The sequence below is a fragment of the Fulmarus glacialis genome, unplaced genomic scaffold (genome assembly GCF_000690835.1).
Source record: "Fulmarus glacialis isolate BGI_N327 unplaced genomic scaffold, ASM69083v1 scaffold2010, whole genome shotgun sequence".
NCBI lineage: Eukaryota > Metazoa > Chordata > Aves > Procellariiformes > Procellariidae > Fulmarus > Fulmarus glacialis.
The window spans coordinates 82,876-108,373 of record NW_009189365.1 but is presented as its reverse complement, the minus strand read 5'-3'; the positions used below and the strand labels follow the sequence as shown (position 1 = coordinate 108,373).

General features: G+C 44.6%; 1 protein-coding gene across 1 annotated transcript in view; it reads right to left on the bottom strand.

Moving 5' to 3' along the window:
* Positions 1-25,498, bottom strand: part of SMOC1 (SPARC related modular calcium binding 1) — a gene marked incomplete at its 3' end in the record, with an annotated part of 79,295 nt that overhangs the window by 7,220 nt on the left and 46,577 nt on the right. The window contains exons 8-10 of the mRNA XM_009581540.1: positions 7,269-7,461; positions 6,302-6,384; positions 2,663-2,768 (exon numbers count right to left, since the gene is read on the bottom strand). Of these exons, the coding sequence (XP_009579835.1) occupies positions 2,663-2,768; positions 6,302-6,384; positions 7,269-7,461 (382 nt within the window). The remainder of the gene's footprint in view (positions 1-2,662; positions 2,769-6,301; positions 6,385-7,268; positions 7,462-25,498) is intronic.

The window sequence follows — 25,498 nt, the reverse complement described above, 5'->3', positions numbered from 1 at the left end:
CCCTTGACACTTTGGAAAGGCTCTTCTCTGTGTTCGGTCCCAGATTTTAATGTTGATACTAAAGATGCATATCGTATGCCAGTATCATCTCTCTGCTGCCATGGAGAAACAGGAATACTCCCCGCCTTCCCTAAAAATCCTACTTGCTGCTTCTCTGATTGATTAAAATACATAGGACAATACATGGGGCCAACTGAGATGGGAGTACAGCTTGCTGTTTTCCTGGCCTGCCCTCTACAACAGGCATAAGCCTTGCTGGTGATACGTTAAAAATTTACCTTAGATCATTGGATGCATTGTTCAAACTCTAAAAGAGGCCCAGGAGGATGAAATGCTGAACACTGTAAAGGAACAGAAAGAGGGAGGCTACAGAAGGAACCAGTGCGTGTTTAAATACAGAACCTGTTCTGCCATCATTATGGCAAAGATGGAGAAGAGCCTGCAGTAAGTGAAGCTTGCCTCACAAATAAGAAAACCGATATTAAGACATTAAAACTGACGTGACTGACATTAAGAAAAATCAGATAGCCAGATCTCTAGCTTTTCTTTTCAACATGACCTTCTCAGCAAACCTGGGCCAGGGAGATACAGGATAAGCACTGTCATAAATCCAGTATTTTGTTAGTTGTTAAGGCTGGAAATTATTAACTGTATAGGTAAAATATCCCTTCGTCTTGGAAAAGGGCTTTCATTTCCAGGGCCAAAGTCAAGTTAGGTCACCCAGACAATTTCAGATATTCCTGAAGAGAGGACTCAGGACATTCCTCCCCTTGGGAAACTTGGAAGGAAGGACTCATTGCCGAGAGACAGATTCCCAACTCTGCAAACTCACATGAAATGAAAGCTGCACTGATTAAAATTTTATGTAAGTACCCAAAATTCCTTGAAATGCTTTTTTTTTGCAAAATAAATGGTCCCATCATGGCACAGTGGGATGGAAAAGCTTGACACATGTTCTTTGGGGTATGCGCTTAGCCTAGCTGATGCACATGGAAGTTTACGCCAGAGCAGTTTCCTGAATTTAATCGTGGCTGCGGGCAGGCAGAGTATTTGGGTGGCAGCAGTCTTTCGCCTTACAAAGGACAGGCTGCTAAAAGATTTCTTTTTCCCCTTGCAACTGGGCTGCCGACACTGGAGCTGAAAATAAATCAACATGACGACTGTCTGAAGAGCTGGGCAGTGAAAAATTCTACCAGAAAGGCCTCTATTGAAAGCTGAGAAATACACAAAGCTTGGGGAACATTAGGAAGCAAGCATGCTGGTTTATAGAAGTGCAGTGGGGGCATACATCTCTGGTCTCTACAATATTGGTTTATATTAAGCTTTATTTTAAGAGTGATGATTACATTGGCTGGGTTTCAGTCCCTGTGCCAAAGATGCCAAATAAATATCAAATACTCTCCAGGGCTTCCCGCCACCCCTACCCACTGCATTTCAACCATGCAAATTAGACAGAATTGACATTGGAATGCTTATGCCTGGGAGAGAACGACGTATTTCCCATCCTTGGGGCATTTTTCATCCTGTTTATATGAATACAGACATGCGAGGCGTATACTGTTAATTCGATGGGTTACAGAATATTCAGCGTGCAGGCACTCGGCCACTGGCCTGATTTGTAAGGTCCAAATGCAAAGTTAAAACCATATGGGTTCACAAGCAATGCACACTGAAACCAAGAGGCACAAAGGTGCCACCGAGGAAGTTTTTTGTCTTGAGTATTTAAAGATGGCACTGGTTCCTTCTACATTTTGAAGAGGAAAGCAGGGGATCAACATCACTCCCAATGCATTGGAACAATACCCACGGAAGTAACACATGCACAGAGGCACCTCCTTCATCCCTACACCCCTATGAAGACGAGCACAGTACTTGTTGTGGCATCCCGGCGTGCTAAACTAGCACTGGCTCCTTTTATAGTCGGGAGAATCCAGAAGCATAGAAGCTTTGCCTAGCCGAGGCAATATAGCACTTCTTTTAAATCCATCACAGCCCGTTCTCAACAGCCTGTCCGGCCGCAGCATTGCAGCTGCTGCGCTAAGGGGATTTGCTGTTATCAAGCAGAAGGGGGAGACAAGACCTCAGCTTTTCTCCAGTTCCCCAGGAACGCAGACTTCTGCCCACCTCTTGCAACAGGCCTGACCTGCTGCTCCTTCCAAGAGGGATGAACAGGCAGCTGGTCAGAGGGGACGGCCATGAAAAACAGTTCCTCTCCTCATCGGCAGGCAGGCTCCCGCCCCACAGCAAAACCACAGCGCTGGTACTGCCAAGAATTTGGTTCGCATTCTTCACTCCCCGTGGTAGCCACTAGGCCACACGGTCTCCTTCAATCCATTTGCATTTTATTAGGTCTTTTCATGCACCAGGGGACAAAAGAACAAGCCACTTCCTCCCACTGAGCTCTCATTTCACACTTCAAATGGGCTATACTAGCCTTTATGGTGGAGCAGCTGCCAGGGAGGAGGGGCGGGAGGAGGCAGGCAGGGCTAGGATGACAGGACAGAGCAGCGTCTGAAGGTGCAGCCTCAGCTCCTCTCCAAGCAACCCAAAGGAGCCCGAACCAGCGCAGAGCAACACCTTTCCCTCCCACCCCCACCTCAGAGGCACCCAGAGCTCTGCAGCCACCTTGGTGGCATTCAGCCCAAGTGCTTTCTGGACTCACCTCCCACCCCCAGTAGGTGCTGCTGAGTTAATAGCCTGTACCATGTCCGTAGTCAGAGCATCAAGTAAGCTGGTAATAAATTCAACTTTCTTCCCTTCTGGGCAGCCTGCAGAAAGAAAAGAGGAGATTTAATCAAAGAACACATAGGATTGGTCTCCTACCCCAGTTCAGCAAGGATCAGCCAGAACCTCCTTTGTTTGTAACATGGCAGCCATCATCAGTCCCTAAGGAAAGGCAGAAGAATCCCTCAGTGGGTTTCTCTGCGTGGCAATTTGTCCTGCAGCTTTTGTCCAGGCACACACAGGGTCACTAACAATATCTGGCAGGAAGACTGTGTGGTTAGCTTTATGGCCTCTCCCAGTTCCCTACCAGCATAACCACAGGGATGTGCTGGAAGCGCCTGGCAGACGGAGTTCCCATGGTGACACTTGCAGAGAAGTTTACAAAACAACTCATTACCTCCTGGGTCATCTTCCTCTGCAAACATGGCTGTTCCGAGGACCTAACTGACAGCTTAAAGCTTCCCGAAGCACGGGCCAAAGCGAGCGCCGCTGCTTGCACTCTCCTCTTCAGGCACAGAGAGAGTTGCCTGCCAGCAGCTACCACAATAATTCAGTTCTTTGCATGATCACACTGCATGGGAAATACGTCAGTCTAAGTCAACACGTGGTAATTGCCCCCAGTCACTGCTGGCTTAAGCAGGACAAAGCAGGCTGAAGACGAGCTTGGTAACCATTTCCATTACTTAGTCCTGAGGCCGTCTAGTTCCCCACCATCATAACCACAGACTGACAGAGCCTCCTATCCTTAACAGTGCCAGCCTGTTGTGACACAGCTGAGACGAAATTCTCCATCTCCTCACCTTTATGAGGCAATTTATGCTGTTCCCTTGCTTCTTAAAGGAGCAAAAGCATACTTCATTTACTACCACATTAATACTGTAACAATTGCTCTAACCTACCAAGGAACGAGCATACTTAACTTCAACCCACCATCTCCAAAACCATTGTCCAAAACCCATCACCTCCCATCCTGTTGTCTTCTCTTGATGTGACAGAGAAGCCATCACCACATCCCTTACCTCTTCTCTTTCCCAAACCCAACATTCACTACCAACTAGTCAGCTGATTAAGGCAAAAGACATCAGAAAACAGCCTCCCCCTAGCAACATATAGCAGTGTCAACACTTTCTGCTTTTCCCGGACAAGCAGAGAAGCACGTGTACCCCAAACAGAGCACCAGAAACTTACTGTAATCCCTTGACAGCTGAAAGCAGCTTGCAAATTGATCTGACAAAACTCCCTCCTTTGCAGCATTACAGGCTCTGTTCTCTGCAATAGCTAACCAACAGTCCCTCGCCTGTCTCCATATTATGTGCATTACACACACGCACACCCCTCAGCACTCATTTGGCACATGGTCCAGAAAATGTCAGCATTGTAATGGGTAAGCTGCTATGGCAGCCAGAGTAGACCACTCACTTAAAGGAGCTTTTTGTTGCAGTAATGAGAAGGTTGAAAAACCATTTGCTAGAAGTCATCTCCCTGGGGCCTCAGCATCTCACCGTCTGCAGGAATTAGCAGCTTGCCATTTGCTATGTGCAAGCAACACTTCCCTTCCTTCTTTCTTTCTTTCTTCTGGCCACAGCCATGACACAGTTTGTGAAGAGGGTACATGTAAGGGTGCAAGGATTTGGACTTATGTCTCCCCCATCTTGGCCTCTGCAGGGTCTCTTCACACAAGCCAAGAAGCACACCGCCTGCAGCACTGAGAGCCTGAAGAATGGGCAGACCTCTAGAAGAGGAATAAGGTAAGGAGTCCCCCAGAACTGAGTGCAAATGGAATGAGCAGTCTCAAATTAAAGCAGGGGTTTTCTTAAATTCAGTTCTGCTAAGAAATAAGAGCGGAAAAAAGTAAAAAGAAACATCCTTTCTCACCCCCTGCAGTTGAATCAGCAGTGAATTTTTGCATACAAGAGCAGCTAATCAAACAAACCTCAAGTCAGCACAGCATCTCTCAGTCAGACAAACCAGCATCAGATCCTCCATCTCCTAGTCTCTCCATAGACAAGGGTATTTTCAGTGACGGGAATCATCATGCCAGCCAATGCAGTCAAGCACAGAGCTGAAAGTTTACTCAGGCACAGAAAACAGGCTTGAGCTGAGAGGGGAACTCTCCTGGAGTCTGATGCTGGGACCAGACCACTAAGCTACAGAGCATCATGTGTCCTCTTCTCCGTCAAGCAGTTCCTGTCCCCTTGTCCAGCTGCAGCTGCAGTGAAGAAGTGGAGGGAGAAGGGAAAAAACCCCATTCTGTCTTCCTGAGAGATCAGAAAGAAAGTCTCAAAGAAAAAGCTCAAGAGCAAAGGATTTTCACAGAGCAGTCCTGGAGAGGCAGCAAAACAAGGGCAGAAGGGGATGGGGAGGAAAGGAAGTAAGGTTATTCTATTTTACCGTGATTTCCTAAGGAAATGAGCCTTAATGCAATCATTTAGCTGGTTTCCCTCCCCCTACGCCCCAAAGTAATACTTGAACCAATTGGCCAGTTTCATTCGAATGTGAGAGGGAGGCAGATAGGAAATTTCTACATGACTTGTGAAAATGAGGAGCCGCATAGAAGAGAGCCCTGCTGAGGGCAGAGCTGCTAAGCAGAAAGCTATGGGGCCTGAGGTCAGGAGCCAGCAGGAGGAGAATTAGGAGACACAGAAGGCAAATCTGGAACAAATCTCATTTCCTTTGCTAACCTGCTCAGGGACAACTCACTTTATGCTAGCCCTAGAAAGGGCCAGAAGAAAATGAAGTGGATTCAGACCTACCAGCTCTTTCTGCAGAGTTCTTGGTCTCTACCACTCCCTCATGGTGGAGAGGGATCCACTGTAGCTTCTGTTTTCAAGCAGTCAGCCCCCACCCAGGAGAGCAATGGCTGACCTGTCAGTGAGGGCCCCTCACTTCGCTCCTTAGAAAGGTGGCAGGAAGGAAAAACCAGAGCACAGGCAGGTAGGATAGCATTTTTAAGAGCTGCACAGACACCTATGCCCAGCACATCTTCCTAGCAGAAACAAGGTAGGCAAAGAGTAAATTATGGCTTGTCACTCTGTTAAGAGGGAAAAGCAGAATATAAAACAAGCAGCAATGGGAGATAAAGCAGGTCCCAGGCAGAAAATGAGGGATACATAAGTGAGGAGCTAGCATTAGTTCAGGGACCTTAGTGCACCAGGAACACTGCCCTGCCTGGTCCGTGCAGTGACAATTGCCAGCTGTGTCCTCTTTTGTTGCTCAGGGGGCACCAAGCTGCTGAAAAGCTCTGCTAAATGGAAAGGATCCTGGCCAGGCTTTGAAGAAGAACATTTAATGCTGAGCCCGTTCTTCCCTCAGGGGACTTCCAGGCATCCAGGTTTCTTTCCTGAAAATTCTGATCCCAGACATGTTTTCAAAGGGCAGACAGGCAATAAACCAGCCCCCAGGACACTCCCAGCCTTTTCCAGTTACTGCTGAAACCGGAGGTCATCCAAAATAACACAGAATAAAACCCATGGTAAAACATGCATGGTGAGGGAAATCCCCCATCTCCTCAACAATATTCTTGTCCCAAGGCGAGACAAGGGAAGAAGGCAGAGACAGGATCTTGTTCCTCTCTGACCTGGAAGTTCTCTGTCCTTGAATGGATCATCAATCTCTGTGCTCTTCGATCTGGCATCGCTTTCACACACTGGGGTCTCATAGCTGAAAAAGGAGAACAGCAGATGCTGAACTATATGATATAGCTTTAGTGTCATCAGATGGTTGCTAAGGGGTTGTGTCTTATCTGCTTACTGCAGGGGAAACCAATAAACCTGCAGAAGAAATATTATTCTCAAGCACCTGTCTGCTTATGGACAGTCAGCAACAGCAGCAGAAGTGGAGAGAGAAGGAAGAGCATACTCTGAAGTCCAGTACCAGCTACCAACCCAAACCCACAAACAGCCCAAGGCCCTCTTCCAACTCTTGTGGGCACAGGCTGAGCTTTTTTTCAAAGCTGTCCACGCTCTGCAGAATCACTGTATCTAGCAGAGTTTAGGTCCCAACTCCTACTGGCCTGTTTTTATAACTTGCCAGACCCACAATTTGTTTCCAAACCCCAAGCGAGAAAAGATTCCCCAGGTAGTTTTAAGATACAGAGTAGCTGAAAGAAAAATCTATCGCTGGTTTAAAATCTATCCACGCACAACCAAGCAGTCTTCTAAATCTGTACTGGTCAGGATCCAAGTGGCTGCAGCATGGAAGTATAAAGCAGAGGATAATGCAACAAAGCCACTTGTCTTTTCACTGCTCATGCCCCTGATCTGTACTCTTGAGCTAAGTCCTTGTTCCTGCTACCACCCAAAAGCTTCAAGCCAGAGAAAAAAAGGCTGCTTGCATGAATACTTAACACAGAGGAAAGTAAGGGCAGTAGTTACTACGCACCAGCTCCTACAGAGAGGGAGCTGCATAGTAACATTCAACAGGGAACATCACATACGGCATTGCTAGCTCTAAGGAAGGTAGTACAGAGAAGACTGCTCTAGAACTTACCTGATATAGCAACAGTATTTTTTTATATCTCATCTCACCAGGCCTATAGCTCTTACCGAGTGGAAGTACCAGGCAGGGGGCGTCCTGTGTCCACCAGGACACACCAGCAGTACCCCGTCGACTGGTGGCATTGCACTGGTTTGTAGAGCCCTCCGGGAGCACACTCGGGGATGACGATACCCTCGCGGGGATTCTGCCTGGCCTCCTCCAGGGCGCTCTGCCTTTCCTGGTCGCAGGAGTGAACTTTCTCTGGAAAACGGGAGGGAGGTTGGAGGGGGCGGAGAAAAAAAGTCAAATCAAAATCACCTTCCTCAGCTCAGCAGGATATAGGTATCCTTCACATCAGGAGACCTTTGTTTCTGTTTCCTTCTCAGCAAACACCAGTATGTCTACATCCATAGAGACTCAGGGACTGCTGGGTTGAGAGCTTCCTCCTACATTTAGCTGTGACAGAACAATATTATGGATTATAGACAGTACCCAGCAAGCCAGGAACAGCAGGAAAAACTGTTCCCATTCACCTGGGTTTTGGAACAGAGCTATCAGATAACAATAATTCACTATTACTGCAGCCACAGGGTAAGCATTTCCCAGATGATTTTTCACATACTGAGAGAACCTAAATTGTGGCTTGTATTTTCCAGTTAAACGAAGGAGGCAAACACCTTGCCCTGCCCACTGTCTCTTTCTCCAGACTGCAACACACTCTTCCCTCTCAATAGCATCTCTCCAACATGATCCTAAGAGAAGCAGAAGGTTATGTTTAACTGTGCCTTATCCAGTGCAGAGAGCACCTGCACACACCTCAGCAGGGAACAGAATGGGATATCCCATTCTACCCACACTGCCATCACCTCTCCAGCACCCAGCTGGAAAACAGAGGGCACCCAACATTGCTTCCTACTGAGGGATAGGTAGGACCCTGTTCCCTTAACAGCTTATTACACAGAAAAGGTTATTTCCAAAGACATCATCAACCAGAGAACAGAGTACACAGATGGCACGCACCAAAGAACAGAAAGAAGCCCAGAAGTGGCTTCTGCAGCCAGCCCGGCACCTTCGGCCCTAATGCTGCCTCTTTGACCACCGCCTGCAGAGGAATGACAGATGCATGGAGAGGTGCCAGGCTGCTGCCTCTTATATGGACCAGCCATTAAAGGGGGAAGAAATGCACAGAGTACCCATGGGACGTTAAGACCTATTTGGCTCAACAGCCAGAAGTTCTCAATTACAAGTCTTCAAACATTCTGGCCCTTTGAGGAGTAGGAAATTATTTCAACTTTGGAAACCGCTGAAGGTATCACAGAGAGGAAAAAAAGCGTGCAGGTAGGACAGAAAGCAGTCAAGGCAGCTGATCACAGGATTTAAAACATGTCTAAGTCTAGGGTAAAAAAGAGAACAATATAACTCCTAACTTTTATCCTTAGGAGAGTGACAAAAACCAGAAGCAGGAACAGTTGTTCTCTCCTTCCCTAGCTTTTCTCTCCCTTGCAGTTTACTCTGTTTTTTCTTTTCTTTTTATAAATAAGCCACAACGTCTGAAATTCCTTGCCACAGCCAAAGAATCCCCTCAAGCTTTCAATACATAAAATGCTTTAACACTGACAGGCAATGACACCACAGGTTCATCCCAAACCTGCAGATGTTTGCACGGTCAGCCAGCAGACATGGCATGACCTCAGCATCCTGCCCCCAGGACAGGCTCAGCACACACCTAACACACGCTCGCTGTTTCCGTGTATTTTGCCTGTCTGTACCCCATCAGTTACGTCTGATATTTTGGTGATAAATTCTGGTGCAGACAGTAATTTTTGTTCTGTATTTGGGGAACAGAGGGGTGCTGATTCACAACTAGAATTCCTCAGCTTGGTAGCTGCAGGTACAACACAAAAAACTCCAGCAGCTCTGCACAGCGTCACCTGAGTACAGCATGCTTTGGGTACCACAAGCACTTTTACTGGTTTCTAATTGAACTGAAGCAGCTAAAGAATCTCAGAGACCCAGAATGGTCTCCCTCTCCTCAGCACTTCAGATCATTGTCAAGGCTGGGAATGTGAAGGGCACCTGAACTTTGCCACACACAAATCCACATAACCGAAACACAGAATAAAAACTTCTAAGTGTCAGCAAGTCTGACTCAAGCAGAGAGAAACTTGATCGGGAGGGAGCAGGAGGGGATAAAGTCAACAAAAACTGAAAGGGAGCTCAAGCCTCAGCTGATATTTAAGCTGACTTCACTTTGCTGACAGATTTCACATCTGAAAAAAAGGCCCCGTGACTGTTCCCAAGCTGTACGTGGACAGAGAAGTCATTGAGCAAGAGGCCTGCAGGCTCCTTAACAAACCACTTACATCATGAGGGGCCCCCGCTTGCCCGTGGTCTGCCGACAGCAATTCACACCTTGGTCCTCAGGTGAGGAGGATCATTCTTGCAGCTTGGGGAAGCAAAAGCAGGGGCAGAATTCCCTATCATCATTTATATAATTAGCAAAAGAAAAAAAATCTTCTGCTGAAGAGAACTACATTCCAGGAATTTTTCTATCTAAATCCCCAAAGCTTCCTGAGTGCACAAAATCAAACTAAGATCTCTCAAGTCCTTTGAGTCTTGCAAAACTAGCACTAAAAATGTCTCTGAAAAAAAATAAAGTGGGGGTTTTTTGTGTGTCAGGACAAAAATATATGCCACTTTCATATATGTCTTTTAATGAGTGAGTATCTTATTTTACATACACTTGCAGTTAGGTATGCAAATTACACAATAAATGTACAAACTTACAAACACGTTTGTACTATGGCATAAAAAATGGCAAAAAATTCTCTGCGCTTGTTAACAGAAATTTGTGGGAGTTGAATAGTCGTGGCATTTACTACCAGAATACAGAACTAATTGATAGTCACTCCTGTTCGAAGAGTGTTTAAAGGCTGAGTGAAACAAATCTTACAGGTTTTGTTCAGTTGACATCAAATAGATGTAATGATGCAAAATCCCCCATCGTCACCAGTATTCAGTGGCCCATCATTAGCAATGATACCAGTACAACTGAAATAGCAGGGAGATCAGATTTTTCTCATTTCTAGCATACATCTAGAAGTAGTCACTATGAAAGTCCCATCTATTCCATTACGTCCTGAAGAACATAAAACAGATACTGGGGCAAACCAAAGGCCCAACTTGTCTCTGTTTCACCTCCATCCAGCAGATGCTTAGAGGAGAACAGAGGAACAGGACAAGCATATACTTCTCTCCCCCTTGTATTTCATGTCTCAACCAGTTGTGGATCCGAAACCCGCAGAGACAGACACAGAGTTTGTATTTAGTGAGGAGCAATGGTTTTTCCCTTCCACCTGTTTGCCATACCTCCTCTCAAACTTTTATTAACTATGACATTAACTATGACAGCTAGTTCTGTGGCTTGACTATGTGTTGTGTGTGGAACACAGCAAGTCCTTTGGTTTGATCTAAACCTTGCTCCAACCAGTTTTGTTTGCTGACCCTAGTTCTTCTGGAGGATGAAACAATGAAGATTTTGCAGTCACTCCCTCCCTTTCACTGCTTTACAGATTTCTACTTCATCTCTTTTACATGCTGAAGAGTCCCAGCTGACTCACTTGTTCCTTCTCTGAACCCTTTCCAGATCTACCATACCTTCCCTGAGCTAGAGGGGATAAGAATAGCAAACACATTGACACTAAATGGAGGTTCTGACAACAGCCCTGTGGAAAGTTCCTTCAGTGACATCTGTTTACTAAGCAGAAGAAAGTATTAACTAGCACTAGCCCCCAGAGAGGCTTTTTCCTCCAGGCTACCACTCTAACAGCACCTAATTCCCTTAAAAAATAAACATGAATATTAACACTTGGGGTGTATTTCGACAGCCAGCAAAATCAGCTGGGAAATCCATACCATCAGCTTCCCTAGTATGGGACTTGGCATAACTGCATACACTGTCACCCTGAAAGAGAGTCTCATAGGTAATGAAGGGACCATCAAATGCTATCCCAGCTCCAGGACACTGAAGTCAGCCTGTTCCAGTCAGACTGCTTACTGGAAACTTTGCTGTTGTTGCCAAGGCCAGGTTTATGGAGGATAGTGAAAGCCTATGGCCAAGCTCAAAGGTTTAATGCCAGCTACGAAATTAAGCTGTCATCTTAGAAAGAAGCATATATTTATTATACATGCAGGGTACTTAAAAGCCTATTCCCTCTTTGAGTTAATGGGGGTTGCAGGCACAGGAAGATAAAGAAAAAAGGTTTCCCTTCTTTCCCTATAATAAACATTTAGAGAGAGAAGAACATTTAAGACAGCAAGTCAGTGGGACACAAACAGCCTTCCCAGGACCAACAGTAATATTACACACACACACTTTTTTTTTTTTTTTAAAGGCACTGTCACATTCCCCTGTTTTCTGCCATCTCTGCTTTGACTTAAGACAACCATCAGCAAAGAAGCTGAGTAACACTTGCCAACTTGCTGTTGCTGGGGAGCAAAACCTTTGGGAGACAGCAAATCTAGATTACAACAAATCCAATGACAGAACAAAAAAAAGATAGGGAATGCATGCACACATAAAGAAGAGAACCACTGGCAGAAATATCCATTTTACCTTAACTGCTCAGCTCTAAAATGCTAACTGTTTGTTCCTTCTTACTCTTGACTGCTTCTAACACTCCCTAAAACATTTTTAAAAGTAGTGTCTCTGAAGCCATGAGCTATTGCAGGAAAACAGGGCTTGGACATCTGCAGTTATACATTATTTATGCAACAATTTTCCCCTAGTAATGGCCTTCTGAGAAATACATGGTCAGATTCATAAAAAGGTCTCTTATTCCCAGTCCCTTAAGTACACACATTCAAACATATATCTAGTGCCTGCACAATAAAAATAAAAATGATGGATGAGGTAAGGGACTCATCTGACTGTCTAATAAACTAGATGGTTATTAAAGAGATGGGGTGTTTGTTTACCTTACAAAGCTGAGAAGAGAGGGTGTCTAGCAGGATCTAGCCAAAGGCTTGTGCTGAACAGTTCTCGTGCTCAGCTTGCAGGACTAGATGCACCCAACACGCTGCTCTGGGGAGGAGGCAGCCTCCCCCAGCTGCTCTCCTGACACATAACAACTCTCATTGCTATCAGAGCCAAAGGACCAAGCATCAGTCAGTGGGGCTGCGAGGATGCTGTGGATAATTAGGGTGGGACATAAGGAAGATCTGCCATCCAACCACAGCAGATTATTTTTTGAATATTGCTCTTCTGCACTGAATTTTTTTCTTATTAAAAGAAGAGAGAGACTGTGACACCAAAACCAACCACCTTGGAGAGATCCCTACACCCTTGAGAGACAGGAGTCCTTCTTCCAAACCAGGCAAAAGAGAGGGTCTAACCTCTCTCTGTGCTTCTGCCGAGCCGCAGTGAACCTACGTGAATAGCCTAAACCCAGAGCTACAGTCTATGCCAGGCAGGGCAGATTTCCTTCTCTTTCCCTCTCTCATTTCTTTTGACCAGAAATTCTGTCTGGACTGGGGAAACTTTTCCCATGGAGTTCCCACAAAAAGCTTCAGTTTTAATGAACAAGCATTCATCAGAAGGGGAGGAAAAGGTCTTTTACTGAAGGATTCTTGACCAATCCCCATTGTTAGTGCTGCAACAGGGACCTGACTTCAAAATACCATTTCAAAAAAATCAAACACATGCCCCTCCCAATTTTCTTTTGTTCAACTCCTAGCTTTCCTCTCCGTGAGGAACTAGTGCAGCACAGAACGAAAGGCAGCAGTATGGATATCCACTGCCAAGTTCCTATTGACATCCTGTGCCAACCCAAAAGTGAGGACTAAGTGTCTTTGTGCCTCAGTTTTCCTCCCAGTGAGAGAAAGTGTTTGCCTGTCTCCCAGGGAAGCTTAATTCAAACAGAGTTGATTTCTAATTTTTATTTAGCCTTTCTTTACACTCCTCTGGCAGAGAAAAGGAGCCTTGAACTGGTTATTTTATCATAGCATGTACACCAGCTTAAAGGTGCTTTTACGTTGCACATAGGAGCTCTAATGTGTACAGGACCCAGGACCACTCTGAGAGAACAGGTGCCTCATCCCAGCACGGAGCTTCCAAAAGCTGTGGGCAGAAAGCGCAGCCTCATTCCACAGAGAAAGTTCGGCACAGGTTATATCAGCAGCCCAAATCTGCACCCCTTCCACCTTGGAGCGGAAAGAGAATTTGAAAAGCCTTGGGTATGCACATGCACAAGGGCTGGCAGGACTAGCACAGCAATGTGGTGAATAGGCACTAGATGCCTGTGCCCCGAGCAGGGCTGTGGGTGGAGGGAGAGAAACAACCCCTTCTGTGTTTACTAGGAGCACAATAACAGCTGAGCAAATATGGCTCATGGGGATAGCATAAATCTCTCCGCACCTCTGTTAGTCATCGGCACTGCTACCCGCTCCACCCTGTTGCTGTCTGGGACCATGGTCTTTCCAGGATATTCTGGCTAATGTAAAGGTAAAGAGAAAAACAAACCTTGCAGGTGCTCCCAGACTGTACCAGTTGAGCAGTCCTTGCTTTACCCTGGTACTAACTCAATTTCATTTCTCAAGGCATAGGCTACAGAGGAAGCAGAGGTTACCACACGTTCCAGTGCTGAACAAGTACAATGCAAAGGTTTAACAGGTGCTTACAATTTTAAAAGAAGCATTGTTCCAAGTGGCTCATTAAACTTCAGCTATCTGGGAACACATCCTTCCCCTGCCATTTTCCTTCTGCTCAAAACGATAAAGCTGCACTGCACTCCCGCCAGTATTACATGATGAGAAGCCTATTCATAGAATCATAGAATCATTAAGGTTGGAAAAGACCTCTAAGATCATCAAGTCCAACCGTTTAGTATCTACCCTCTAGCTTGAAATAAGGAGGAATGGCTGAAGGAAGCACTGTCCCAGGGATTAGAGTGAACTTGCTGAGGGACTTTTTGATGCACAACTTGTACTCACTTTGCAGAACCTGTGGGCATTGGGTGCTGCCCAGCTAGGAAAGGAGTCTGCTCCACAGGGTTTCCACACCACACAGGAATAAAGCTCCATGCCTGCGCATCTTGAAACCTGCCAGATGAAAGTTACCTGGCCCTGTAATTCTAACTCAACTGTTTTTCAGGCAGGGCTTGGACTTTTTCTACCACTCCATCTCTTAAGCAGTCAGGTAGACAGTCCTAGCCTTCCTAGAGCTGTAGCCAGACTAGCTGACGGATAGCAGAAAGAGAACAATACTTTTTTTATGGCTACAGTACGTCATCCTGGCAAAAAAACGCAAATATTTGCATGTTCATACACAATGCATTAGAAGTTGCTCTGATTAAATTCTGGTTCATTGCAGTATATTATAAGTGGTGTCATTCTCATAAGCAAATGAGGAAAATGTAGACTACATACAATTACTATGAGATAGTTGCCTAACATTGGAGGTTAAGAAAAACATGCTCCAAAAGGAGAGGTCTCAAAAGTTCTCTGTGAAACAGTTCTTCAGTATTGAAAGTGATCATGAGACTCGTCTTGTATGAAATTAAATGACCAATTTAGCCAGTGGAACATAGCATCCAATTTACAGACTGAAATTCAGGAAAGAATTCAAAGTCATTTTGATAAATGGTTTTAAATCAGCGTGATCACAACTTACAAGTACAAACCGTAACAATGAGCAAGAAATCCAGTGGATGGAGAGGAAATTACTGGCGAGACAGCAAGACTTAGAAAAAAATGGTCAGGAGCTTAGGTAGACCACAAAAAAGTATGCAACTTCATGACATTGCAAACTACAACAAAAAAGTCAAAACAGGTAAATCTAGCTGTGGGATGCAGTGACAGGAGCCTCATATAAGAAAGAGGCACTAAGAACTGGTGAGCCTTTAAATCAGCCCTATGTCCAGCTCTGGGCACTGCATTTTGAGGGAGAGGTGGACCATTTGGCAAGAGTGCAGGAGAGAGCAAAGGGAATAGGCAGAGGTCTAGGAAACTTGATCTATGAGAAAAGGCTGAAAGAATTCCATTTGTTTAGTCTAGGGATGACATTCAGTCTTCTGAGAAATAAAAGCTGTTATATAAAAAAAGATGGTCATAGATCATTTTTTTTCTTCCCCATGGGTAGTTCAAGAAGCAGTCAGCTTACTTAAAGAAAGGAGATTTAGGTTTGATATAAAAAAGCCCTGGTGATTAACTGTTCACTCATTGGAAGAGGCAGTGGGATCCCTGTCGCTGCATTAGGAACAGGTTACACACATCAGAGCTGCTGTTAACTGGATATGACCCTGAGTTAAAACGGGGAGGAAAAAAACTATGCGACCTCTTCAGGTCTTTTCCACTCTCCTCACACAGACGGAGAAGCTCCAGCAGATCCTAGATGACCGAGACAACCTCTTTGCAAACACAGCCTAAAATATTGAAGATACTTGATCTGGTTTAAGTTTCCATATTTTGTGGTCTGATCTTCCTAATGCACCTGGCTTCCATATTCTGTATGACAGCTGTAGCTGTGCATACCTTTACAAGGACAATTTCCAAAGTCTGAGCAGAGACAGTTTGGCACCAAAACGCAGCCCTCTTCAGTTCTTTATGCCAGTACAGTTCCTTAGCAGTAGAAAAACTTTCAACGTTAGACACAGCCCTTGCGATTTTGAGAGGAAGCTACCCAGAGTCTGCGTTTTTAATTCCCTAACTCCTCTTTTCCATTTCACATAGTTTCTAAGCACTGTTAGCTTGTGGCATACCTAGTTTTGAGATAAGCCACCTGTCTTTGAACACATTCATTCATTTTCCCTATACTCTTGTCTCCCTGCACTCTTCCCATGCTGAGGAATGCTATTCAATAAAATGAGAAGCCATAGGTGTTTCCACCGGAGCCTTAACATTATTGGGAAACTATTTTCACTTCCACACCTGTTTTTAATAGTGCTTGGATAGCACAGCAATTGTTGGAGAACTTGCCTACCTCTGCTGGCTGGAGTATACAAGCACACTATTTTTGCAGTATTTTAAGTGTATAATTACAGGACACCAAATAGAAAGCTTTTGAAAACTGTCACAGGCAGGTAAAAAGTGTTTCAGACTGGTCTTCCTAACATTCTTTTTGTATGCTACTGCCAGCGAGTAAAAGGGGGAAAGAGAGACATGTTTATAGTGTGATGAGTCTTTTCATGTAATGACAGATCAGCTTTTTCCTGTGGTATTTAGCACTTTACGAGGAGGCAGAGGAAATTGCCTCTGACAGGAGTGCTAGCACTCACTCTTGGACATTTAGCTTGAGCCAGCTGTCTCTGGGCAAAATGTTCAGGCTTGGGAAGTTCAACGATGTAACATACAGGATTCAGACATCAGCCACAGGACAGAGAAACTGCTCCCACTTCATCAGTGTCATGAGATGGAGGTAGCCCTCTTCCACGCTCTGGGTTGAAAGGCAAGGGAAGGACTACAGAGTGATACTATAGCTGAGGTTAGTATTCCTCCCAGTAGGATTTCTATGAATTGCAGCCTTACACAGGCAACAGTGGCTCCAGCTGTGGGACCCCATGCGTTCTGGGGGTCCCAGCTCCGGAGCGAAGCTCCAGCTTTGTGCTATTGGAGCCTGTTCAATGAGTCTAAGATGAGGTGGGAGACTGATGACACCAGCAGGATCACAGACCTCCCTGCATTGTTTAACACATCTTCCTCCCTCACATGTTCCAGGAGATTGAATGCTGCCTTGCTTTTTAAACATACTCCCATCTCTGTGCCTGGCTCTGAAGGTGGGTTCTCTGCCCAGCCTTCTTTCCTGACTCTTCAGAGACAACCCTTGGAACCTTCTACCGAGAGGTCTTTCCAGCTGCTTACACACCATTTCAACAGCCTGAAAAGCATGTAGTTAAGCCACCCCTGTACTGTACCACAAAATGTACTCACTGGTTCCCATTGACCACTTTGCATTTTGCCAGACCACCAAAATACGAAAAATGAGATGACCACGAAAAGAAAGGGAACATGAGGATGTCGGCTTTTACTCATGCCCGCCCCCCCCAGCCCAAAATATACACAGGACTCTTACAACACAGCTCACAGGTCTGTTGACATCAGTTTGAAAGTAAAGAGAACACAGTCAACATACAAGGAGGTTCTAGCGAGGCAGGTGTTGGTCTCTTTTCCCAAGTAACAAGCAATAGGACGGGAGGAAACGGCCTCAAGTTGTGCCAGGGGAGGTTTAGACAGGATATTAGGAGAAATTTCTTCACTGAAAGGATTATCAAGCACTGGAACAGGCTGCCCAGGGAAGTGGTTGAGTCACCATCCCTGGAGGTATTTAAAAGACGTGTAGATGTGGTGCTTAGGGACATGGTTTAGTGGTGGACTTGGCAGTGCCAGGTTAACGATTGGACTTGATGATCTTAAGGGTCTTTTCCAACCTAAATGATTCTATGATTCTATGACATTTTCTTCAAGTGTCCCATTGTTGCTGCTCCACAAGCCCTACTGATATTCCTGCAGGACCTCACACATTTCCCTTCTTATCATCTACTCACTCCATCCCCAAGACCCACTAAAGTAGAAAACCTCTTTGCCCTAAGCCTAAGGAGGAAGCCTTCATGGGAGGGGTAGGATTTTCCAGCAGTTCTGGAATGCAGCTCTGCTCCCTCACAGCCTCGTGCTCTACTAGGTGATATCTATGGCCTCCTTGGACAATGCTGGAGGCAGCAGACACTCTTTGGGATACACTGATCTGTACCACTGAACCTTTTTTTTCCTTCAGTTGTCTCCTTGCAGATCACTTGCAAGCCCCACCAAGGCTTTTGGTTTCAGAAGCAGCCTAGGTCTAAACCTTTTCCAGAGGGAATCTAGGAACGCAGGTCAAACAGTTACTTTGAAACAGCTCCTCCTTATTTGTGGCACCTTAGAAATGTTATAATCTTTCTTGTCAAGTTGACAGGAACATTTCCAGAGAGGCAGGAAGGTGAGTCAAGATGTGTAGTCCATCTGCAGGCATCAGCATATGTTCAAATGGATGTCTGAAGTGCAGATCCACATATAAGCCTGTGCTGAATGCTGCTATTACATACAGCAAGGAGCACTTTGCTGCTAGGGAATTGCTTCAGCAAGTCAATGCAACCCCTCCAATATGAACCAGCTTTTGCTAAAAAGCAAAACAAACTCCATAAAGTTGCCCTCTCCACTCTGTCCCTGTATGTAATGTCCCAGGTAATGTCTAGTGCTGGAGCTTATTTCCTTTCCTTTCCCCTCCAAATCCTCAGTGGTCTTAAACGCAGGGTTGGTTTTTTTTCCCCTTTTACCCCAGCTTCTTATATCTTTGCCCCTCTCCTACTGCTGCCTGTCCACTCGCTTTAACTGGCGGCTGTAGGGTAGCAGTTATGACTCCATGTCTAGAGTAATTTGTTTTCTTTCTTTGGGGGATAAGGAGGGGGGAGTGACTGAATTCTTTGGGAATGATTTATCACACAGCACTCGGGGGGAGCTTCATTTATTTGCCTAGCTGCATATGGTTTAACACCTATGGTTGCATGCCGATTATTATACAATGTTATTTTTCCCACTTGTATACTTTGCACCTTTTCATAGAGCAGATTAACTGGTCCCCAATGGCATGTTATTTATGACTTTGTTTGCTGGCTGTCTGGGAAGGGTCCTGGTCCTAGATTCTTCCATTCTCCCTGCTTCTGCTCTCCCCTACATACTCCCTTCTTCACCACACCTGTCACACTGAGACCGTGGGAGAATCACGCTTGGGCATCATGTATATCGTGCCTTCTCAGAACTTCCAGGAGGGAGGAAGAGACAGAGCCCTCCCCAGCAGCAGTCAAGACAGGAAGGGGTGGTTGAACCACAGATGGAGCTGGAGGGAAAGGTGGGATAGAAAGCAAGGGAGAAACATCACATTTTGGCTTGCAAGGAAGCAGGAACTCAGCAGAGAAAAGCATAGAGATTCGCTGTGAAATTAGTAAATTTTCGTATCTTACTCAACAGGAGCTTCTCCTGAGATTGCTTCATTTGGTATCAAGCCAGAACCTAAATTAAAATGAATTCAAAATCGAACCCTCACACAAAAAGAAGGGGTGGGAGGACTAATACAAAGGTCTGAAGATAAATAGTTCTGGCAGGTGGGACAGTAAAGTGACAGATTTTAGCCCAATAGTTTTGACAGGTCAGAAGAGCACTGTGTTGGGAGGCACTGAGTCAAGATGCAGGACAAGAGCCAAGGAGGACACATTAATAGAGGATAGTAGAAAAGGCAAAAGCGTTCTCACTCATTGGTTCCCTCCCATGAACTCTTGTTCTTGACATCATCACTGACACTTCTTTTTTCCTCTTCAGTTATGGGGAAGTTCAAAAGCCACTGCTCCCAGGTGTTATGCCCAGAGGAGATGGAAGCACCAAAATGTTCACCAAGGAGAACTGCAGTCAGCATTAGGATGTCATTCCCAGTCACCAAAATCCTCCAATTCCAATTACACTGTAGCACCTTATTCAGATGTCACTAAAGGAAAACTGTGCCTGGCTACCTCCCCTTCTCAACCTGCTTTCCTGCTAAAGTGTGATCAACTTTCGCTTCCACCTATCTCCTCCACTTGGTGTCCCGACTAACACTAACCAGCCACAGATTTTGGGGAAGAGCCTACAATCCTGTAGTAGACATTTGGACAGTAACATTAACACAACTGGCATGGAGAGACAGCCAGTCAGTTTGGAACTAAACACAACTAGTTTAGTAGTAGCAGAAAGTAGGAGAAAAGTAGCAGGAGAAGCAGAAGCCCATGGTCTCATATGTCTTTAAATAACAAGGCTGTTGTGGGGAGTGCTGTGCTGTGCGCCAAGAGTAAGACAAGACAGTTAAGGAGTAAGGCTGAGAAGTCGGAATAAAGACAGGTGAGAAACTGTCCCCATTCTAAACAGTGCTTTGCTTTTCAAGAGCCTCTACCTGCAGCTCCCTGGTCTCTGCAGTGTTCCACGTTTCCAAGGCACAAGGAAATTTGCTCCAACTCCAAATTCAACACAAACGGGTGCACTGTCTCCCCACTCTGAAAATAATATCAGCATTCAAGCTACTTGGGGTTAGTCCTCACTGCTAAAAAGGAAAGTCCTAATAACAAATCAAACTTTTGTCTAACCTTGGCTGTTTTTGGTGTATCCCACCAAAACTGCCATATTCCTTTTTAAGGGCAAATCAGCAGGCCCTGCGCTGTTATATGTTGGTTGGTCTCACCTGACAATCTGACTCAGAAGGAACTACACTGATTCTCAATATAGGTGGCTTAAAAGCAGACTCCTGTTAACGTATGAGATCCTAGAAAGATTCCCTAAGGATCTTAGGGATATGGCTAAGGCAACATACCATGAGTACATTCCCCCTAGGAGCAATCACTATCCCTGATCCTTAAGAAAGGCATGCAGCAAAATAGTATCACTTCCTAGGTGAGCACTAGAAAGAGGGAGCTATTTTGGGGTGCCATGTGGATTTTCTTGCCTGTTTTTTCTGCAAGTGGGGAAAAAACGTAAGGAACACAGACAAACCAGAGAACTACTACCAGGTCCTCGTAGTACACTTGATATAATCGCATTCCAGCTCACGGCGTGGATCTCTGGAGACAAATTGCACCCAAGAGTACAGAGACTCCCTTTGGGGTGGATGGCAAGGTGTGCTTCTGCTTCTTGCAGAAGTATTTACAGACATGCAGCTTTCAAGCTGTTTCTCCCTTTGAAGAGCCCTAAAGTTTGGGCTCCAAGTGAATTCAATTAAAAGAAATGTAAATACCACCATTCTTGTTTTCAATGCTTATTTACAGTTATACTCTGTCCACTAAGAGCTCCTGACAGCAGAAAGCTCTATCATTGGAAAGCTGTCACATGAGATGCCTGCATGATGCTTGGGTGCCAGAGCTGAACAGAATAGCCCACATGGAGTTGGCCCCCATTCAACAAGCAAGATTTAGAAATAAACAGCTATGGGTTGTTTTTTTTTTTTAACTAGGCACACACAAACCTGTCTTCAGCAGCTAACCTTAATATATTACTCATTCTTCCTTTCAAATAACGTCATGTTCAAAACCCCAGTGACTACAGAATATTTACTTGAGGCTGCTACTGCTGGTTTCTCTAGAGCTGTTTATTTTTCCATGCATGAGCTCATTACATCACTCTGTGGTTTTCTTAAAGGTTGTCAGGGTAAGCTGGATACAGGCTGGAATCTCTTGCTAACTAAAACCAAATCACTAAGTAGCACAAATGGATTTGGAGATAACCCAATTCTGGAAATGAGGAACAACCATGGATTCCTCAGTGGAGATGGGGTGCTCCCAAACAGCAGCCATTAGATTTATTTTCTTGGAAGCGGGATACATTATCAAGTATTTCCCTAGATTAAGAACTGTAAAAGAATAATCATTTGGACTGTTCCAGGCTGGAATAGGTTGGGAGGAGGACATAGGAAACAGTAAAAGTAGAATGAAAAGACAGTTCCCACCCATGCTGATCAGAGAATGGCCATTGCAAAGGTCCCATCTGTATCACCTCCTGCTCTGGCAGTGTTATAAGTGACACATCACAGAGGGCAGTGCTAAATAACAGGCTTAGTTTGGGGTATCCATGTGTGTGCACATGCGGGTGTGCATGTTTGGGGAAGGTGAAAATCAATTCAAAACAAATATCAAAAAATGTTTTTGTCACCTTGCCACAGCAAAAATACTGTGTTGATCTAGATCTTTCACTTGCCCCAAAAAGAAAAACTGACTTTTGGGCTTTTAGGATTCATAAAGGCAAAAGACTTAGTTTGTAAGTGTAGAAAACTTTTCTGTTACTCAACGGTCCAGATGTTAGAGCATGTTCATGTTTTGGTTCCTGCCTCTGGCCGAGAAGATCTGAACCTGCATCTCACTCTACTGAGAAAGAGATCTAGTCGTAATTTCATTCTTTAAGGTGGGCTGGTGTAACAGCACTAGCAAACCCTCCTAGCAATGCTGTTTTACTTAGCATAGAAAAATTCACTGGCAAAACGCCTGGAGACATATAGATTCTCAGTCAAGTGCTCTAATCACCAGGCTAGAGTCATTCTGCTTTTCCTGCTTATTTAGTATTCACACATGCCAAGCAAAACATAAATGCTCCAAAAGAGAGGACTGTTTCAGGAGAACCTCTTCTGTTTGTCAACACTAAATGGAAGGTGGAACACAGATTTCAAATGCAGGTCTTACGAGATACAGGCTGCATATGCAACACAGGGTGTCACCAGCTCTGCAATGCTCAGCTACCTGGTGGTTGGTTCACTCTGAAGCCTAACATTGACCAGAGACAATGACAGCAAATTACAGAGCCTATTTGTCTTCATACAGCAATTCTTAAACTCTCCTCATGGTTGATATAGTGATGGTGCTAGATTTCCAAGATGTCCAATGTCAGTGCTGATTAGAGAGCAGCACACGTCCTCTGACAGTAGTATCTACTGGACTTCTCTTCACTGCAAAGGACAGGGCTATATAACCACCACAGGGAGGAGAGGGATCAGGGCTAAGTGTTTCAGTATACAAACTCCAAGGAACAGGGCAGGCTTTCAAGAACTCAGGACTAATGAAAAAGAATGGAAATAGAAGAGTTAGGCTGGATATTACAAAAAGAAAAATCCTGAGATTGAGTTCAGCAGAGCAGCCTCCTGTGGGAAAAAGTGAAATCTTTATTGCCTAAAGCATTTATGCTACAATAGAAAATGCTGCTCTTCATACAGTACAAATATTCACTAGCCCCAAGGCAGTAGATTACATGACCTACTAGGTCCTTTCTCACCTCCAATTTCAGTGATCTCATTAAATTGCTGCAAGAGGATACCAGGCTGTATCTACTTCAAGACAGTAAGTGCAAACTCAGAGAGACAATACAGCCGAGTGAATACCACAACCAAAAATCCAATCTTGCACTAGTAAAGCTTACCTTAACCCTTTAAAAATAAATGAAAAATCAGAAACGTGCTGAGCATTAATATCGCAAGCTGACAAGGGCCAAATGCAATTAAAAACATCCCCTAATTTTGCATGCCCATTTCATGACAGCTGTTTCATCATCTTCAGCCAAGACAGACTTGAAGACGTTTGAAGAACCTGGTTCGAAGTTATAATTATCCTCCCCAGCTCTTTGTTGTTCGATCCCACCTACCCTACATTGCCTTTTAACATATATGACAAGGGATGAAAGGAATGGAAGGTACCAAACCAGAGGACTAGGCTTCTTTGGTTGAAAGAAACAGACTAAAGTAGCCCACACCTAATATCAGCTAAACCATAGCCCTATTTTGATGAGGCAGCATTTCTTGATATCAATAATTTGGTGTAAGAGATGGAGATGGCTGTGTATTTGGATGGCCTAATGTGGAAATCTGGAGCTAAAAATTGGCAACCCAGTCTCTTAATGAGATGATACAGCAAATGAGTGTCTGTCAGGGCAATCTGTAAGGCTGAGTCAGATGAACCACACATCTCCTTTCAGCTTGCTGTAGAAACCACCTCTTATGGAACTCTTGAATCTTCCAGAAGATCTTTTTTTTTCCTTTTTGATTTGCAGCATGCACCCACAATAATCTTGTTTGAATAACAGAAATTACATCAGAACCAATTGAAAAAAAAAAAAGTGGACAAAAGTAAACTCACAAAAGGAACTCTTCTGTGAACAAAACTCTGGTTTACATCAGACAGCTTCCTGAGGAAACACTTGAACAAACCGATTGCCTTTACAACGTGAAAGCCAGCATACTTTGGCTGTGTCGGGGCAAGAAAGGGTGGGAGACAGGTTCTCAAGTAAAAGACCCCCCCATTCCCCAGTCCCTTTGTAGCCTCCTAGAACCCAGATCTAGGAACTCTTATCTCCATTGCAGCTACCAGGTTTACTGCATCAGAAGGAAAGCTGTTCTCCAAGATAGGTAGGACCCATAGGACACAGGATTTTAATATTAAACTATCACTTTCAATTGCACTGTGAGCTCCTGGTTGTGCCAGCAGCTCACAAAACACAAACTGCATTTGCTCTCCTGTGAAAGACATCCTTAAAGAAGAATGCTGATACTCCTACATCATCTGAAGCTTCTGGATGATTCCCACTGGCAGTTCCTACACAGATCACCCTGCTACAAAAACAGTCAGGAGGTGAGGCACAGGAGACTTGCTAAAACTGGGGTCTGGGCAAAGATGGATGTCCTCCTCCTAAGAGCTCTTCTCCACTCTGCAGCAAGAGAATCTTGCCTAACCTAGCACTGATTTCACCCTGCAGTTGGGAAGTGGCACAAGAACGTTAAGGGAACTGCTGAGTGCCATGAATACCCTCTGGCTAATCCAGAAATACCAGGTGACGAGGTACTTCAAGGTATCACAATTTATCTGTTCTGGGGACTGGAGTTATTCCCAACAGCTGTTCTAAGCATATATTGTTTCATAAAATATACGCAGTAGTAGCAGCTCCTATTTAAACCTTAAAGTAAATCCATGGCTTCTTAAGGCAATTTTCTTCTTTTGATATTCCCCTTACCTTCTTCCTTTCTCCCACTTCAGTTAAAATATATCAGATAGAAACCATTTTTACTGAGAATCCCTAACTTTCCTCTTCAGAGTCTTCCAATTTCTTGTGATTTCAGTGACTCCACACAGTTTCACCCTCATCTCCAATCACAAGTTTTACATCCTAACTTCACATCTTCCTGCTCTCCCATTTCCCACTCATGTTCGTGATCTTTTCTTTGCTGTTTTTTATGCTTGGGTCTTCCCCCATCCACTCTATTACCCACAAAAATAATCTCAACATTTACTTAGGCCCAGACATAAGTAACCTACTTTCAGTTATGAAATAATCCAATCATTTCTCTATCAAAAAATATCCCCTGCAGAGAAGAATCTTGAAGTTGCTAGAAAAGAAGCCCCTCTCTGTATTTTCTTAACTGTTTAGATCAAAACCATAGCCCAGATCTCAGAGCCAAATGCATCAGTTTGTACATCCATGAAAGACTGCTGAACAGCAAACAGAATAAAGATGACAGCTGGCTGGGATGAATTAATAGATGGAAAAATCAGAAGTTCCCCAGTTATGGTTTGGGGAAACAGAAACATCCCTCATCACACATCGACTGTGGCCTTCCGGACACAAAAAAGGATGCTATCTGAAATTATTTTATAGCCTGCACTTCAAGTCCTGCAACACTGAAAAGCAGCAGGATAGTTACAACGAAGAAAGAATGAAACAAGAACAGACGGTAAGGGACTGCAGCCTAGTTAAAAGAAACTTTTTTTTTTTTTAGATGGAA